The 18,662-nt window shown below is 34.7% G+C and overlaps 2 protein-coding genes across 2 annotated transcripts; both read right to left on the reverse strand.

Moving 5' to 3' along the window:
* Nucleotides 1-3,293: 3,293 nt before the first annotated feature.
* Nucleotides 3,294-11,575, reverse strand: LOC145614257 (pyridoxine/pyridoxamine 5'-phosphate oxidase 1, chloroplastic-like). The gene is made up of 14 exons (XM_081669278.1): nucleotides 11,368-11,575; nucleotides 11,080-11,250; nucleotides 10,953-10,991; nucleotides 9,759-9,926; nucleotides 9,563-9,668; nucleotides 8,959-9,125; nucleotides 8,610-8,852; nucleotides 8,061-8,149; nucleotides 7,918-7,968; nucleotides 7,734-7,824; nucleotides 6,916-7,020; nucleotides 6,758-6,828; nucleotides 6,280-6,375; nucleotides 3,294-3,619 (listed from the first exon to the last, which is right to left on the reverse strand). Exons 1-14 carry the CDS (start codon nucleotides 11,527-11,529, stop codon nucleotides 3,553-3,555), a joined length of 1,626 nt encoding a protein of 541 aa, XP_081525404.1. The 5' UTR covers nucleotides 11,530-11,575; the 3' UTR covers nucleotides 3,294-3,552.
* A 2,708-nt stretch (nucleotides 11,576-14,283) lies between these two features.
* LOC145613405 (dihydrofolate reductase-like) lies at nucleotides 14,284-17,294 on the reverse strand. The gene is made up of 6 exons (XM_081668502.1): nucleotides 16,935-17,294; nucleotides 16,722-16,820; nucleotides 16,445-16,486; nucleotides 16,212-16,341; nucleotides 14,934-15,035; nucleotides 14,284-14,822 (listed from the first exon to the last, which is right to left on the reverse strand). The coding sequence occupies exons 1-6, from the start codon at nucleotides 17,160-17,162 to the stop codon at nucleotides 14,728-14,730; spliced, it is 696 nt and encodes a 231-aa protein (XP_081524628.1). The 5' UTR covers nucleotides 17,163-17,294; the 3' UTR covers nucleotides 14,284-14,727.
* Nucleotides 17,295-18,662: the final 1,368 nt, after the last annotated feature.

Genomic DNA, 18,662 nt, shown 5'->3' on the forward strand with positions numbered 1-18,662 from the left:
CATATATATTTTTACATAAGTGGCCATATGAATTGGTAGAATTTGGGCAATGGGCTTAAATTTTAACCACTATAGTATCCTACACCAGATTGTTTCCAGACGGACACGCATTTAGCGTGTCACGATTATATTCATTTATACAATAGGCACGTTGCATTATGATGTTGTGTTACCATACCTTGCATTTATGTGCTCTTTATGTCGAGATTATCGTTGAAATTAGTTAATGGTTAATCTAAAGCTGAAAAGAACAATGACAATTGTTTTTTTTATTATTATTTTTTTTCTTAAAAAGAAAACATATATGTAATTTTGGGTCAGCTTCAAAATAATTTCAAAAATACAATAGCTTAAGGATGACCTACTAAGTGAGTAGAGTTTCTAGTCAATCATTATAATTAACATGGATTTATCATTCCATATTTACATTTTGTGGCTCCAAACTAGGGAGCCTAAAGAAACCTCCCTACACAAACCGGTTTAAGCAACATTGAAATAATGAAACTATGAAAGCCTATAAACTACGATTTTGTAGTCTTTTGATTAAGCTTGTTCTAGATTCGATCATTAGGCTTCAATATTAAAATTGAACTATATGTGCTTAAACTCACGCACGAAATGTAGCACATTCCATTACACTTCTTTTGGCCTCTATTTCATAGCAATAAGCAATAGGCGCGTTTAAGTTCTATAAAAAACATCAGTAATAGAATAAGAAATGTTATTATACCAAGTTATTAACAAAAAAAATCTTGCAATTAATATGAAACCGGAGTACAAATATGTCATCAAAGATTTGATTTTTTTTCCTTAATACCAATATGTGTAATGTCGTAATTATTGTTGTGAGTTAATTACAAGTTTTATTCAAACAAAGGCTACATTCATAAGCTTCAGACATAAATTAGGAGATCCTCATCTTAAAGGAATCGCTTGACCTATAGATGGAAGAATACAAAAACAAGATTGAGAATGTCAAGACTAGCACTAACAACCCAATGTGCAACTTTGTATGTTACGCGCTATTTTAACAAAGGAGGGTGAATGATGTTGTATGTCTAAAATCATGGTATCTAGGCTAGATCTACCATCCAAAGGAATAAATTGGCATTGATCAAGTTAAGCCCCCTTAATCCATATTAGTCAACTTCCAACTCTATTCTAATCCCCTCACACAAAGCTGCCGCCTCTACAACAAGAGAGAATAATTCCGCAACTAAAAAAGTCCAAGCTTTGATGAAAATTACCGTATTAACATAGCACAAGCATAATTTTGTCCATGCCAACCCTAATTTGTAGGTAATTTACTGTAGTAAATACGGCAAATTAATAAAAGAGAGACAAAAGTAATTGACCAAATTCTCAAGCTTTCAAAAAGCTACACTGTAATTACTAACTAGGTAACATAATCTAGTTCCTACAACATGAAAAGCCTAAATGTCCATTAACTCTTCAACTTTAAAACAATCCAACAGTACCAAAACCTTAATCTCGGAGCGGATAGGAATCGGCTATATGAATCAAGATTTAATCTCGAAACGACGTACTAATCTTATCAAATCGACAATTGACACAACAGAAAACTAACACAGCACACATTATTTCTTCAAGATTAGAGTTGAATACAAACCACAAATCAATCATCTTCAAATTTATTCTACAGTTATCCAACCAATTATTGAGTAGAAAGAAAACAACCAACCCTCTGCCAAAAAAATTAAAGTAAGAAATGGCCCCTCTCACTGAAAAGGCTGAAGACAAGGGTAAGGTTGTAGGTTGTTCGCCAAAATTCTTGGTCAAAAGAGAAGCTTGAAAAATAAAGAAAAACTTTCATTCATTCACATGCTAATATCTTCTTTGGTGGAGCCCTAAAGTTTGGTCAAGTTCGATCAATCGACCTCGCCTTTTTCTGGGTTCAGTGTTTCAAGCCTATCTATAACGGTATAACTATAAGCAAACATCAACAACATTAACCTCCATAAAATGATCACCCCACATTCATATGCCTCTACAGAGTATCATGGAATTTTGAAAAGCAAGCGCGCTGTCTCTCGTTCGCTCCTTTTGAAAGGAGGCAAGAGAGCGTGCATGGGTTGTGCGATAAGTTACTGATATATACGAAGTACAATCATAGAGTTATGGCTCACTTAAATAATGTTCTAATGTATGTGAATGTCAATGGAGTTACTTGGCAAAGAAGATCAATCTCATAAACACTTCACGTTATATAGGGCCGATAAGGGGTATAGTATTGAGGACTGACTGAAGAGGGGAGTAAGTATGAAAAACAACCGAGATTAGATGATTTTGCCCATCTCGTAAAAGTTATCAAGACTATACAAACCTCCACCCCTACCCCAAAAAAAAGGGGTCTAATAAAATCTAAGTTAGTAAACTTACAAAGATTGTCACCACAAGAGTAATAAACAAAAGCAAAAAAAAAATATAACCTTCTACAAATCTACAGTAGTTCAAAAGATCAGAAAGAGAATACTAGCAGCAAATCTGCACCCTGATTATGACGAAATTAATGCATAGCATAATTACAATTATTGAATATTAATCATGGTAATCAACTAACAAAAGCCGCAAATTAATTATAACATTTTCAACAAAATAGTTAACAAGCTACCAATTAAAGTGATTCATTAGCATAGCCGCAATAATTATTTCTTTCTCAAGAGAACAAAGCTTTTTTAAATTAGTGCTAGCAAGCATGCAGAAAGTAGAGATGTGTATTAATTACAAGACTAATAATGATAATAGTGCATAAAAGAGGGAGGAAACTTTTGAAAACAGGAATCTAAGAATGCTTACAGTTAGAAGTTACCACAGGAGAAAGTTGCAAAAGAAAATGACAACACCAGCAGAAAAGATGAGAAATCATATTCTTTGATATAACAAGTCAAATTGAGAAGATATAATAAAGAGCTTTCAGCTGAGTTCAACCACAAAAGCATTCAAATAGCTATCAAAACTTTATAGTAAGAAAAAAAATGCAGTTAAAGATCCACTTAAAACCATTCACCAACAGTACTGGCCGATACGCCCAGTACAGTCGCGATTAACGGGAATTAAAGCTAATCTTTTTAGAGAATTATCCAATAAGCTTGAAATATTTAGTGGTTAATACCAACTAATGAATCATTTTACTTTCTTCATGTTTAGTTTGCTATAATTAGCCTGGATTTCTACATCTGACAAGATAGTTAGCTAATGCCTAATACGTACTAGTAATTTCGTACAATAATAGTTAGAAGTGAATGTAAGGTAAAGATCAAAAGGTGATGGTATTGATGAGGCAAATATATTTATTGCATTTCAACTGTTATCAAGACAAATAAGCTCTACATGACTATGCTTGTTTATAATTAACTCAAAGCAATTAATTAAAGCAAATCAGAAAATACATGATGTCCCAATATCACAATGCATCTAACTAGAACAAGAAGCTCAACTGACACTGCCAAAGCGATAGAATTTCCTTAACGTTTAGAGATGACATATTGGACATACTATGTATTCTCACAATGCTGACGTAGCAAGAACTAGTCATGGAGCCAAGCGATCAATTTTCCACCCACGCTTTCCATCAACCTCCACTGGAGAATATAGCAACCTAGCAAAAGAAACATTCAGGTCAGACTTTAAGCAAGGCGAACCAAAAACATATCTTTCATAAAAAAAAAGTATCAGATTCAGGAGAAAAGAGTGGAAATAATATCAATATCCACAACAGTATGAAACTGATTTTTCACTATTTTGAAAAGTAGAACTTTATTCAAAGAATGTAACAAAGATGACGACTTCTGCAGCTGCAGAACAAGAACATACAAGAGCAAATGACGAGGTATTAGTATTGAAACAAGGCAGGAATATTCCTAATGTCTGGTTAGATTATTTGAGGAAAACTTCCAACGAAATGAGTATTATGAAGCTTTTTATTACACTTGGTAGTGAGTGACTAGTGAGTAGCCCACTGGCCTCAGTAACATTCTAAACAGGGGTACAAGTCATGCAGAAGGAAACATAAACAACGAGCATAAACACCAAAAATGCTCCAATATGGTTGAAATACAAGAGGACAAAATTTTCAACCTCAAGGTTGCGAGAAGAGGCCGAGCAAAATGAGCTCCATGATATTTTTATTTTTTTGAACAAAGCTTGCATAAATATGTTTTTGTCTACACAGAGCAAGTCTGTAAACTACCTTTTGTACGATATCAGAAATGACCTATGACCCGAAAGAAAAAAGATATTCAAAACTGCTAATAGATCAATTAGTAGTACTTATTAATTTCAAATATTCTTCAGCACAACCCTCTGTTGACATAATTCCTTTTCCAAGCCTAGGATTCTTGCTAATATAAAATATTATCAATTGCAAAATCCTGCGTAAGAACATACTCGTCAAAACTAAAGGTTACGTTGATATCTTTTTTACAGGTAAGTCTATTGACAATATAAAAAGCAAAACGAGATATAAAGACATTAAAATGGCAAGAACTTTTGTGTTGGTTGGACTTCCTTGAGCCATATTATAAAGCATGCCTCTCATATTTAGAGGGTTCATAAGTTTCAAAACTACCACTGGAAAGAATTCAACTTTCAAAACTTTTATTACTAACCCAATAATTCTATAGAAACTCTCGACCTGGGGCAAGATAAGGCCCAGAAGAGGGTCAGATGTATATAGCCTTACCCCTAGTTTTTAGGTATGTGTATATGACATTGCTAAGGAATTGAATTTGACTTCCAAATTATCCCTATCTATCTTCTCCGAGAAACATCATGTTAGGCCTAACCAAAACCACAAACCATCCAAACAATCGAATTTGACTTCAAAATATCTCTGTGGCGCTCTTGTCCAGAGCGAAGAGAAGGCGAAAAAGCGCCGTCGAAGCAGCTGCTATGAATCAGAAAATTGGCTACTGTCTAGTGTCTATCCCTCTTTATTGTGTCAACTTCTATCAACTCAAGCATCAATCCAGGCTAAACTAAATGTAATACTGTAAGTGTTAACTTCACAATTTACGGAAGCACGACATCCCCACAGCCCCACAGTCTCATTTCATCAGTTGGCTATATGAAATCCTCCTCATCAGCCACTGTCAAGTTCCATGCACCAAATCAACAGAGTTTACATTTAGTTAACAATTAGCTAATCCAAGTCTTCTCAAATAGCTTTGTGGGATATGATTTTAGGAAGGAAGGGGAGGGGCGGGAAGGAGAAATTATACGAGGCAGGTTTTAAAATAGAGGAATTTGTGGAAGGGAGATGAAGGGATCCATATTCCATTGTTGGGTTAAGGAAAGGAAAGGATCTCTTTTCTTCCTTTATATAATCAACCATTTCTTTGCAAATATGAAAGGATAAAACAAAAAGGCCCATAATAAAAAGCACTAACAGCCTCACTGCTCAATCTTATCAGGTATATTATACAACTATATCACACTCGTTCCTCTGTATATGCGGCTTTATAAATCAATATCAGATGACTTGTACCTAACTCCTTAATAATCCAATTGTGTGCCAGCCCTCATCAAATCAATATCACCCCATGTAACAGAAAATTAAATTTTTGATGGTCTTGTAGCAGTCAAGTTCTATCAAAGGTAAGTGTATGTGTATGGATGGCATGTCAAATAGTAGACTCTTGCAAGTTTATATCAATTCAGTTGTTGAGCCATAAGGGCCCATAACAATTACCTGAGCTAAGTTCATAAAACAATATAACCTCATTATCCCTCTGCTTTTACTACTCACAATCTCACACCCTTCTCATATAATTGTAGTTCTGCAAAAGCTTTCCCTCCCTTAGGCGCGCTTTTTCAAACACTGCCCTTACCCTAGCCCAACAATGGTTATCCAAACAAAGAACAATGGATCATTTCTTTCTTCCTTTCCTCCATCTTCTATGTCCTTATATAACCAGATATATTAAGACAATATAGAAGGTTCTTGCCTTCGTAAGGACTGAAGGAACCAGACAGTTGTTAAGATAAAGCAAGCATAAGCCCCTATGTTTGCAAGCATGTCTAAACGCGCCCATTGAGGAAAAGAGAAACATGGCCAGGAAGTGAGCGAAATTGAGGCAAATAATTATAAAACAAGACAAGTCAATAGCTATCCAAAGCCCATAAAACTAGCTACCCCAGAGAAAAAGATACATTTTAATTTTGCATCAGTTAGCACCTAAGTTGCACGGAAACGGATACGGGGACAAAAACGGGTATGGGGACCTTAAAAAAAATACAGCAGAAGTGACAAAGTCCTACCTGTCATGCAAGCGAGAAGTTTGCCCCTGCCAAAACTCAAAAACTTCTGGTTTTAGCCGGTATCCTCCCCAGAATTTTGGTTTAGGAATCAAACTCCTGCATAGAGAGGGAGGCAAAAAGGAGAAGTGGAGTCAGAAAACACAAAAAAGAAGTCTCGGAAAGCGTATTTGATAACCAAAAAAAAAAGATTGTTAAAGAAATATAATATTAGACTAGCTCTTCATATATACTAGCCACATTTTAAGATACAGACCGGAACTAGAAGGAAACAATTCAAACTAAGTTAGGACAAGTATTAATGCATTTGAAAATTCATAATAATTTCTTGTTCATAGCAGTCAAAATCAAGAATACATAACCTGACAGTAAGGGATACTTAACTAGTCAGGAATTCAAGACAACCAAAAAAAAAAAAAAAAGCTAATTTATGTTCCTTATTGCCTGAAAATGCTACTAAAAGGAATTTTCAACAACTAACCCATCTGAATATATTGCCTCCAGTTCATTGTACTTCTCTTGGAGGTATTGTCGCCCTGGAACAATGCTACTCTGAACAGCAGGTAACAAATTAATAAAATAAATTAATATTGGATCATGCCTTATCAGACAAGAGAATGATGAATAGACAAACAGAACCTGCTTGCTAACAATTGCTCCTATTTGACTCCCTCGAGGGCGGCTATGAAAATATTGTTCAGATTCTGCATCAGAAACCTTTTCAACGGATCCTTCTACTCTTACCTAGAATACGAAGTGAAGTTAGGTTGGAACTATACAGAGAGTTCACTAAGAAGGCATATCACAGTTACATGACACTCAATATACCAGGCAAAATTACATTGCCCAAACTGTTAAATCTGCCTCATCTTGCCTCCAAACAAAATATCAAACCATAACACTGATCATAAAACTCCCTTCAATATTTAGAACACCTCATTGACACACTATCTAGTCCCCTCTGCCCATTCCTCACCCTAATATGAAAACAGGGATCTGCTACAGTGGCGATACAGAAAACGAGTTCAAACATGCAGATTGCAGAATCCAAGAAAACTGAATAGAAAGCAACTTCACATCCACTTGACTGTGAAAAGTACAGACGAACAATTAAGCTTCGTCATTCAGGATGCAAGTTTTGGGATATGTCAAACTATTACTTAAATTATGATTATTGGTCTGTAGAATTAGAAGTGCTATCCACCTTCCCTTCCAGTTAAATAGCAGAAGCAAAATCCAGAGCAATAAGAAAGCAAAACCAAGGACCGAGCTAGATACTTAAAACAAAATATATAAAGCACCTTAATTGCACCTCATTATTTTTATATAAATCTAAAGTATATCCTTTATAAGTTCTTCTACATAGAACAGTTTTAATAGAAATTGCCAACTCAGTTCCACTGTCATCAAATGCAGACCTGGCCGTTGACTCATAATGAAAACACTATAGCACGCACCGTACGGTTAAGGCCATCCCAGTAAAACAGAAGTGCTGCATGTGGATTCTCAGATAATTCCCTTGCTTTTCGACTTTCATAGTTCGTGAACCTGTAGTTATAAATCACAGAAGTAGGTGTTAAGAGGCATAACATACGTCAGGATCCATTTATTCGAGGGTGGGTGATGAGGAGGGTGACTAACCAGAGAAAGCCATTTTTATCAACTCCTTTCAGAAGAACCATCCGCGATGAGCTGCAACAGGAAAAACAATTAATGGCATGCATTCAGAAGATACTAGGTTTTTCAAACAGAGCACATAAAATCACTTGAGCAGCATAACTCACGGCTTTCCATCCTTTGCAGCAGTTGATAAGGCCATGGCATTTGGCTCCTTCAACCCAGCAGCAATTGCATCATTGAACCATTTGCTGAACTACAAGATGGATTTATTAACAAAATTAGAATACAGGTTACAGAGAATCGATGCATGAAGACAAAAAATGCTGACAAAGAGAAGGGAAAGGACAAAATTCAATGCTGAGGCATAGGATGATAGGAACATAAAGGCCAGCCTTGGAAAACCCAATAATATGGAAAAGGATGTACACTAAGGTTTTGAAAAATAATGATAGAGCTAGGATAGAAAGAAAACTGTTAAAGCAACGCATTACATGATCATGATGCATAATGACACTTAAGATATCCTAATTACTTTAAGGACGTATTGCAGCAAGAGAACAAGGAACCAATAGTGATATCTTGTTTCAGAAGATTAGAAAGTTATGCCACTTTTATAACAAGAAAAGAGCATTACCAAAAAATAGACTGACTAACATCATATTGAATACACAACTTGCTAAAAGCACTAATTTTTTGTCATAATTGAACTTTACCTGATCAAAAGGGTCAGCCTCGACCTCCTCCTCCAGCAGGGCTGGAGATATATAATTCTCTCTTAAAGAAGAAATGTCCACTTGAAGAGGTTTTCCAATACGTACACACATTGAAGTGCCTGGATATGGTGGAAGGTGAAGCTTATATTTTTCTAGAATAGCCAGCGGTACAAATCTTCCACCCACAAAGTGGTGTGGACCATCAAATTTCTTGGCACATAGCTTTGGTGCAGTTAATGAGACCTACAGGAGACAAATGACATCATTCTTAAAACTTAGGCACTCTAAAACGTACATGAAAGATCGATTTTTTTTCACAAGACCAAAGAGGGTTTCCACCAGAGCGGACCAGCAAGTCAGGTTTGATGCCTTCACCAGTGACATCCCCTTCTTCAACATGCCACCCAGATGGGATATCCACTGACACAATGACAGTTGACTTCAGACCAGTGTGATGCTGATTCTGGCAGGATACCAGCCTCTGGATGAGAGCATCAAAAGGTGGTCTTGGGGTGCCTAAAAAAACGAGCAACATTCAACATCAATATAATAGTTAAACTTCATTAATCTTCTCACTATAGCAACTGCTACAACAAAACATTAAATACTAATAGAGTTCGGTCATTTGATGAGTAACATTGAAGCCCTATATATGTCTGAAATTGTTAGATCAACACAGAACTATGATGTCCTGTTAACACTCAAGTCATATCTAAACATTTTACAATCGAAGTACAAAAACAACTGAAACAAAAGTGATTTAACAATTTAGATATAAATTTGATAAAATGTTTAGGATTGAAGATTCAAAAATAGCATATAATGAGTACACAAACAAATGAAACAAAAGTGTTCTGCAAGAGTCACAATCGAAGTACAAAAACTGTATTCAGCCTTCCAGGATTCCAATCAAATTACAAGTCAGCAGTTAGTATTGGGAAATAATTAATTACCATGAAAAGAGAAACCAAACATAGCATCGATGATAATGTCAAAGTTATCAGACAAGTCCAAAGGCAGATCTTCAGCCGACAAGAAAGGGACAGACAATGATTCAAGCTACAAAAAAAAATGTCGCGTAAGCATCTCTCATAGAAGAAATTTTAGCTGTATAAAGGCACCCAACAATCGCAATCACCCATCTTCTACCTGAGTCACCAAGCCACTGTATAAAGGCTTCGGAGTGCGTTTTGGGTAGCAGATGACAGGCTTATATCCAAAGTGATATAGATGACGAGCAGCCACAAGTCCATCACCACCATTATTCCCAGGGCCACAGATAGCAAGGACACGATTATACTCAGAGGCCTTGAAAACCTGTCATAATGACAAGTAACGTTGTGTCATCAGCTCTTATTTGTTTTCAGACCATAATTCCCCTTCAACATCCAGCATCATAAAAAAATGAAGAAAGGAATTGACAGGATATAATCACAACTAAAAAAGCATGACATAGTGGGTGAACTCCCTGCTGGCTAAAAAAAAGTGTGTACACTTAAGAACAATTTACTCAAACTGAAATCTAAAATCTTATCATGAGTCTCAATTTTTAAAATCAAGCACATACAGTCGTGCACTATCTATGGCATCTATTACACATATGCATAGCTGCAAGATCAACAAATTTATCCCACCTACTCATAACTATATGAGTCTATGACTCGGTTAGTCATGTCAGTAAACCTAGCTTCTAGGCGGCAAATGATTTCATATAATGACCAAACATCTCATATTCCGCCACACCGCCTTAGCAACTACCGACAATTCAATATATTCTAGTTTAAGTTGATGATGAATCAAATAAAATAGAGTATGGGTACAATATGAGACACCCTACAAGATGTGCAACCTGTAACCCTTGTATTGAGTTGCAGCCTTGCAGGGGGTCCTCACTAGCCCCTTCATGACTATTCAACCTGGAAGTATATTTTAGAATCATAGTTATATAAACGTCTATTATGTCTGCTCTAATGAGTACTACATAGTGAGAACCATAGCCGTTTGTGAGGGTTCAAAGCTCTACCTACTTCATATTGTTCCTCTACATTGCAGTGATTAGTGAATACACAAGAACACAACTTGTTTGCCGACATATAAACGTAAGATGAACCATATAAACCTAATAGGTTCTCTATTTTATAGCTGGGTTACAACCAAATGTAGCAGGTTCCCTAGCATTACCATACACTTATATACCCATTATACCTAAATCATCTAAATGGCACACAAGCAGACTTAACCTCGTGTCTCATCGAAAACCAAACGAAGACGTCGTATGATCCAAATATTCATCAAGACAATGAATCAACAATGAAACATCAAAATGGTGTTCTGTAATCTTACCTCAGCAATAGCACAAGCAACACTCAAACCAGCCAATTCCTGTCACAATTAAGACAAAAAAAAAAGTTAGAATTCATCATCAAAATTTCAAATTGAATGTTAATTACAAAAATGCAATCAAATGTACCATTAGCTGATCAACACTGAACCCCAAAGGACCCATTAAATCTTCATCAATCCCCGCCGCTTCTTGCTGCGATAAATACGAAATCGATTCCATTTCTTTACTGGTGCTCATACTCAAACAACGAAATTGAGTTCTGGAACCCCAATTTCTCGAATTCAAATTTCTCAAACCCTAATTTGGAAAAATTACACAAAAATGCAGATATTTGATAAGTTTGAATCAAATTTGATACACTAGAACAAATGAAAAAGAAAAATTAAAAAAAAAAAAAGGAAGGAATTAGCTTACCAAGAGATGAGAAGTAGTAGAGAGGGAAGTGAAGAGAGAGAAAAATGGAGGTTTAAGGACAAAATGGTGGGAATTGAAGATGGCGGGTTTAAAAATCAGAGATGATTGGTTTAGAAGAAGACATGACATTGCTTTTGTTTTGCTTAGCAACGCCCTTCTCATTTTCTGTTGGGAACTTATTATTTTTGCGTACTCTGTAGAAAATTCTAGTGATGCTGCATTGCTTGTATAGTTGTAACTTGTATGCAAGGTTGTGTACTTGTGCCTTAATTGCAAGGCTGATCTTGTAGAATTATGGGCTTGTTTGGTTTGGTTTGCAAAGTTTTGGCACGCTTCAATAGAATGCGATTTTGAAGGGTAGAATATGCACGCCTCCTTTTGATAAGTGAATTTTGCTTGACGTTTGGATTTTTTTAGGAAATTTTGTCAGAAACCACCCGTTAAAAACATTTTTTTGTCAAAAACCACCCGAAAAATTTTTTGTTGTCTGAAACCACCCAATTTTAAAAATTAGTTGTCAAACGCCACTAGAGTCTATTTTCCGGCATTGACTTAGAATTCCGGCGTTGACCCTTCCCCAATTCCCTCCTTCTAGGCTTCTATTTCCCCTGTCTTTCTTCTCTCCTCTTCTCCTTCGTATCTGCTGGTCTCCTTCTTTTCTCTTCTCCTTCCATTTCTCTTTCCTCTTCTTCATTATCTGCTGCTCTTCTCCTTCTTCTTTCTCTCTTTCTTTCCTCTTCTCCTTCTCTTTTTCTCTTCTCTTTCCTCTTCTCCCTCCCTTTCTCTTTTCTCTTTTCTTTGTCGCTGGCAAAGGGGTTGGGTCACAACGCCAATTCGGTCCTCTTTCTCGCCGGCGTCTCGTGGAGGTACGGTGGTCGACACGAAATTGATGGTTATTCAAGTCAAATTCGACCATGAAAACTCTAGATCTAGAGTTTTCATGGTCGAATTTGACCATATTAAACCAAATTCGTGGTGACATTCAAAGCCAAATTTGATTATAGGTATGTTTTCTTGTTTTTAATTTTTCTTTAAAAAAAAATTTTTGTTAAGTTTTGGGTTGTGGTAGTGGTTTTGGGCGGTTGTGGTGGGTGGTTTTTGGTGGGTAGTTGGTCGGAATAGGTAGGGTTAGGGTGGTAGTTCTGGGTTTTGTTTGTGTGGGTTTAGGTGATAGATCTGGGTTAGGGTGGATGGGTTCGGATTGGGTTAGGGTTAGGTTGGTTAAGGTGATGGTTCTGGTTAGGTGGGTTAAGGTGGTGGTTCTGGTGGGTGGGTTCGGGTTAGGTGGGTTAAGGTGGTGGGTTGGTTAGGGTTAGGAGGGTAAAGGTGGTGGGTGGGTTCGGGAGGGGTGGGTTAAGGTGGCGAGTTAGGGTTAGGTGAGTCTGGTGGGTGGTTTAAGGTGGTGCGATTGGTGGGTTAAGGCAAATGAATTGGTTAAGCGTAGTGGCGGTGGGAGAGCGGTGGTGTGGGGCTTTTTTTTATTTTCTTGGTTGGAGTCAACGCCGGAATTCTGAGTCAATGCCGGAAACTAGACTCTAGTGGCGTTGGACAACTAATTTTTAAAATTGGGTGGTTCTAGACAACAAAAATTTTTTCGGGTGGTTTCTGACAAAATTTCCTTTTTTTTATGTAGTCAAAATAATGGAAAACATATAGTTCCTCCGTTTTTTTTTTTATATAGTTGCAACAGTTTGACTTTTACACTATTCACTTTACCTAGCTTTAATGATTTATGCTTAAGTAAAAATATAGTCATATGGGATCTTGTTAGATTCGTATTGATTTATAAAAAAACAGAGGAAGTATCTGGTTTGATTTTTTGTTAATGGAAAGGTTGGTTTTTAAGCTTAGGTGAAAGTTTAATGGGACTAGCTTTTGTATTTGGTGTAATAATAGTTAATAAATTATTACTAATGAATTAATTATCAATTTAAAATAAATGTAACAATTGATTAATATAGTTAGTGTATGTAAAGATCATTTTGTATAGTATCTCAGCAATCACTAGTTAGAAGTTGATTTTACCAAACACGTTTGCTTAGCAAATTAACTCCTTTTTTTTATAAATTGAAGCTTTGGTTCTTGTGTGACTTTTTAGATGGTAGCATTTCGTGATTTAAAAATGTTAAATATTATCTCAACAATCACTAATTAGAAATCTTTGGAGCAAATTCCTTTTCTTAGATAAAACATAGAGCATTTAGTTCAACTCACATTTCCATGTTGGTTGTTACATACTAAATTTTTCTTGTTCTTATCATAGTAAAGGGTCAAAATTTCTTTGTTGAAATATAAATGATGAATAAGCAAGCTGACAGCTAATTTAGGCCACTTTGATTTCGTTTTTTTACTCTTAGTTTGACTCAAGTTTAAAGTTATAAATAAATTTGTTTGTTCAAATTTGAAAACTTTGTTCAATCTTTATTCAATTAGAAAATTGTAGTAGTGTACTTAGACATGGATTGATTCTTTTATCACTTAATCTCCATTATAATAAGTTAAGAAGAATCTCAATCACAGTCAAACAAAAAAAGAACAAATAACACAATAGTAAAATTCTTAAACTAGCCATTTGTTCAAGGTTCAATATCAGTGGACAATAAAGCAATCAAATTCAAGCTACCCTAGTTTGACTTAAAGTAATAGTTTCAACAAGTCAATCAAGATTACAATGTAAATCTAGTAGTTTGCGTTGACTTTTCAAAATCAGATTTCTTGTCAAAACTAATTTCTGAAACTGTGAACTTATTTTGTCAAAACTTATTAGTATTTCTGAAATTTATTTAACTTATCAGTATAACCTTGGGGGATCGGATTCACCATTGCTGCATTTCTACAAACAAATCATCTACTTCAAGTGAATACTGGAAATTGCATTATTGCCAGTCAGATCACGATATACTGTCTGTACAAAACTGGAGCAAATTTCTGAAATCTGTTTATAACTTATTTTGCCTGAAAATATATCAGTATAACTTTGGGGGGTTCAATTCAGCATTGCTACATTGAACCAAGTAAACAAGCTTATACAATATAGTTTCTAATTGATAATGTGAACGTAATGACTAATGACTCATCACGCTATTAGAGAATACATTCACATAATTTTACAGTTGAATACTTGAATTACATTTTTTTTTTTTTTTTGAAGACGAATACTTGAATTACATGAGCAAATAGAATTCAATTAAAACCCATTATAAACAGATTATCAATAAGACAGGAAATCATCACATGACTGTCAATGGCATAATAACAGCTAGAGGTGCAACTAGCTACCATGGCTAAACAAATGCATAATTTCAATCAATCAGCCAAAACAACCAATCGCTGTACATATGAATGTTTTATGTCCTGCAGTCATTGTCCATTGCTTTCTTTATCTTTCTCCTCTTCAGATACTATCTTCTGAATCTTGTCAATGAAACTAAGCATGGTAGTCAATGACTTCTCGTCTGAAAATAAATACAATGAGATATGTTACCACGTCTTCAAAAAACAATTGAATAATCCATGGAAGCAGAGTGATAACGAGTTTGTGTTATAAAGTAAATTGATAACCTCACCTAAGCGAGGAACTGTATGGCCCTTGGGGTGATGAATAATATACGGGTCGACAACAGACTTAATGAGATCTTCTCCATGTGGCCTCAAGAAGTCCTCCTTCCCTGCAATGGAAATTTTGCACGTCAATAAGCATAAATACAGTCCACAAAGATCCCTAGCACAAAGCTACTAAACGTGCACTCCGTTTGCTGACAAATCGTGATAGAAACTAGAAAAGCCAACATCCAGACTGTAAGCACTCACACAGCAAACAACGCCAATATTTTCTAACTAAACATTCAGGGTGTTAGAGAGCTTATTACAATGCACTAAGTTAGCTGACAGTTATGGAATCACCCCCCTTTTCAAAAACACTATCCCCTCTTCTCTTCACCAAATTCAAAGAAGAGTATATAGTAGATATTATTTATTCCTTGTGTCACTCTATTTATGAGATGTCATATGTTAAAATCCCTTCTAAGTTTTCTATTGGAAAAAAAAACCTCAAATGGTAATATTATAACATTCACTCTACAAGTCAATAAGTATAAAAAACACGGACTGCGTACACTCAGACATCTGTAGATTCTGGTCCCAACAGAATCCACATATACTAGGAATACTCGCTCTTCTTAATAGAACTCTGATGATGCTAGGATATCATTCTTGTTCTTCAAATTTAGCTCTCTATAGCCTTAGAAGCAATAACTAAACACTAAATTCAACTCATTCGACCAATCTTTAAAGGCAGAATTTGTAGCATTCATGGTAAATGCGATTCTTTTCAAAACTAAGCAAAACACATGAGATGAGCATCAATATTCCCACAATCAACATTCATAATAGCTCTCCATTCATGAATACAATTCATTTTGTTTGCACTTTAGCTTTATTAATGACACATTGACACTAAGTTCACATACAATCAGCCCAAAGATCACCTTTTTACAGCTAAAACTCTTTTCTTTCTCTAGTTATCAACAATCTATGTCAAACAACCAGCACCACACCACACCAACCCGGACCTGCCGTAACTTGGAATGAAACAAGCAATTTATGCCTCAGTAGCTACCGTTTCACCGGCTTTACAGGTTTTCACAGTGCCCAATCTAATGGTGTTTGGGGTGATTCACAGAAACCAAACTAACAATAAAATCATCTTTAGAAGGGCTAATTCCAAGTTAACCACATTGCATGATACTCACCAATTCACAAATTTCAGCAAAAATATTAATCAATCAAGAGTTTTGACCAAATTAATGTACAAAAGGGTATGCAAAAATGCCAAAAAATTATACCTAAAAAGTGAAGTGAGGGGCATTCAATAGGAGAACTATAAGCTTTCTCTGCCCATGACTCAGCCTTTAACTTTGCACCTCCAATTATAATCAAAAACTTAATTTTTGGAACTTTGGTCAAAGCCAACCCCTGTAACAAAACAATATACATTCATTTTAATCCAAATTCAAGATTTTAAATAACAATCCAATATCATAAATAAACAAATTTAGAATGTAAAGTGAACACAAACCTTTGCTTGCAAACCTGGTAATGCAGCTGACAAAATAGCCCCCTACAACACACAATATAGATACGGAAATTTTGTCAAAAACTACCTAATCTACGATATAATATACGGAGTAATCAATAACGGTGTCACACAATTCCCTGTATGATATTGGGTATGGAAACACAAATACACAATTTGGGGCAACCTAATTTAAGCAAATAAAGCCAAAATATGCTTAATCATACAATAAGCCATCAAATATAACCATGTATATTAACCACACAAAATTGTACTGTACCTGAGAAAAACCCATAAGACCATCAATGGGACCATGCTTAATAATAAGCTCTTCAATATACTCCAAACATTCCTCAAAATTATCATACGTCGTAAATTCCTAAATGTAATTCAGCCCCATATTAATAATCAATCTATACATGCAAATAATAATCATCAACCACAAAAAATAATAAACATAAATTAAAAAAAAAAAAAAAAAAAAAAGACTGACTTTATTGAATTGAAACCACTCGTAATAAGGAGGATCAAAGATGCCTTCAACATCGGATTTTCCTTGGGCAGGAAAAGGGGCATCTGGAAAAACAAGATCAAGTTTATCACAAACGAATTGGGGCCATTTATGGATTTGCTTGTTCATGATTTCTCCGCTTGTTCTGAAACCATGTAAACATAGAAATCTGGGTTTTCTGATTTCTTCATCTCTGTGTTCACTTCCCATTTTTTGTATTTCGATGGAATAATTTTTAGCGTTTAATCCAAACACGCCCTTAGTAGATTTTCTTTCCTATTTTTTCCCCTGCTTTTTTAGAGTGTTTTGTTGTTTTTTTTTAGAGTGTTTTGTTGTTCATTGTTCCTGTAATTTGGGAATTTTAAAAAGTTTATATAGAGGTCTTGTAATTTACTCCGTATTGTTATAATTTAAAAAAATTTAATTACGGAGTATTGTTTGACGAGAGGTGGCTGTTGACTTTTAAACTACAGTTCGAGCGTTACCCCGAATTGTTATTATTGTAGACACGTAATCAATAGATCTTTGTAAAGGTTTTTCAAAATTGTAATTGTCATTGTCAAACCAAAATTGAGTTATAATTTTAATATCTTATTATTAATTTTTATTTTCTTGATTGAATCTTGTGCTTTGCATTTATACAATCTTTTTATATACGTACTATTATTTAATAGAAAGTTGATAATTGGCTTAGATGGCTAAATAGTCATCTTTGTTATGAGATCTTGAGAAGATGACGTGGTGCAACAAAAATAGGACTGCATGAACTTTTAATAAATTAGTATAGATTATTTATACATCATATTTTGACTCCCTTTTGTGATTTATAAATAAGATAAAATATAAATAAGTCAATATGTGGAATTTTGTTTGAAACATATTATTATATACATATTTTATTATTATCCGCTTTTTATAATTTTACACTGTTAATAATTAGAGATATTAATCGTTAAAAACATGTGGTCACAAACGCCGTAATAGAACGACGTCACCTAAACAAACGAAAGATGTATTTGTTACTTCGTATTTTTTTACAAAATACTCTATACTAAATAATTCCTTTTATTTAACATGTTTTGATCTTTATTATGAAACTAGGTTAGATCCCGTACCATGCACGGTAATTTCAATATTTATCATTAATTTAATACAATTATTTTACTATAAAAAATAATATCAAATTGCAAAATAGGATGAAAGTTCTGTAATTACAATTTTTTTGAATCTTTAAAGAAAACAGAGGAAGAAATGCATGCACGACTAATAAAAATAACCATGCATTACATTACAAAGTTATAGATAATACTTCCTCCGTTTCTTTTTACTTGCAACACAGCCTTGTGGCACGTGTTTTGAGGTCGGGTTTATGTAATGTAAACGGATAAATTATTCATTATAATTTTTACAAATGATACTTAACCCTATTCTAATCTTCGTGTAAAAATTATATTGATAAAATCGCTCGTTTACCCTCACTAATCATCTCCTAAAACTGCGTGCCTAAAAGGTGTGTTGCAAGTAAAAGAAAACGGAGGAAGTATTACATTATTGTATTATATGACTTTGTTCCCGTCATAAAATAAATAAATATATTTTTTTTGAATAGAAATAAATAAATATATAAACCTTTGTTGAATGTGTAAAAATGAATATACTTGCCAAATAGAAAAGAAATATTATTGTAAAGTAAGTATTAAATTAAATACT

The sequence above is a fragment of the Chenopodium album genome, chromosome 25 (genome assembly GCF_948465745.1).
Source record: "Chenopodium album chromosome 25, dcCheAlbu1.1, whole genome shotgun sequence".
NCBI lineage: Eukaryota > Viridiplantae > Streptophyta > Magnoliopsida > Caryophyllales > Amaranthaceae > Chenopodium > Chenopodium album.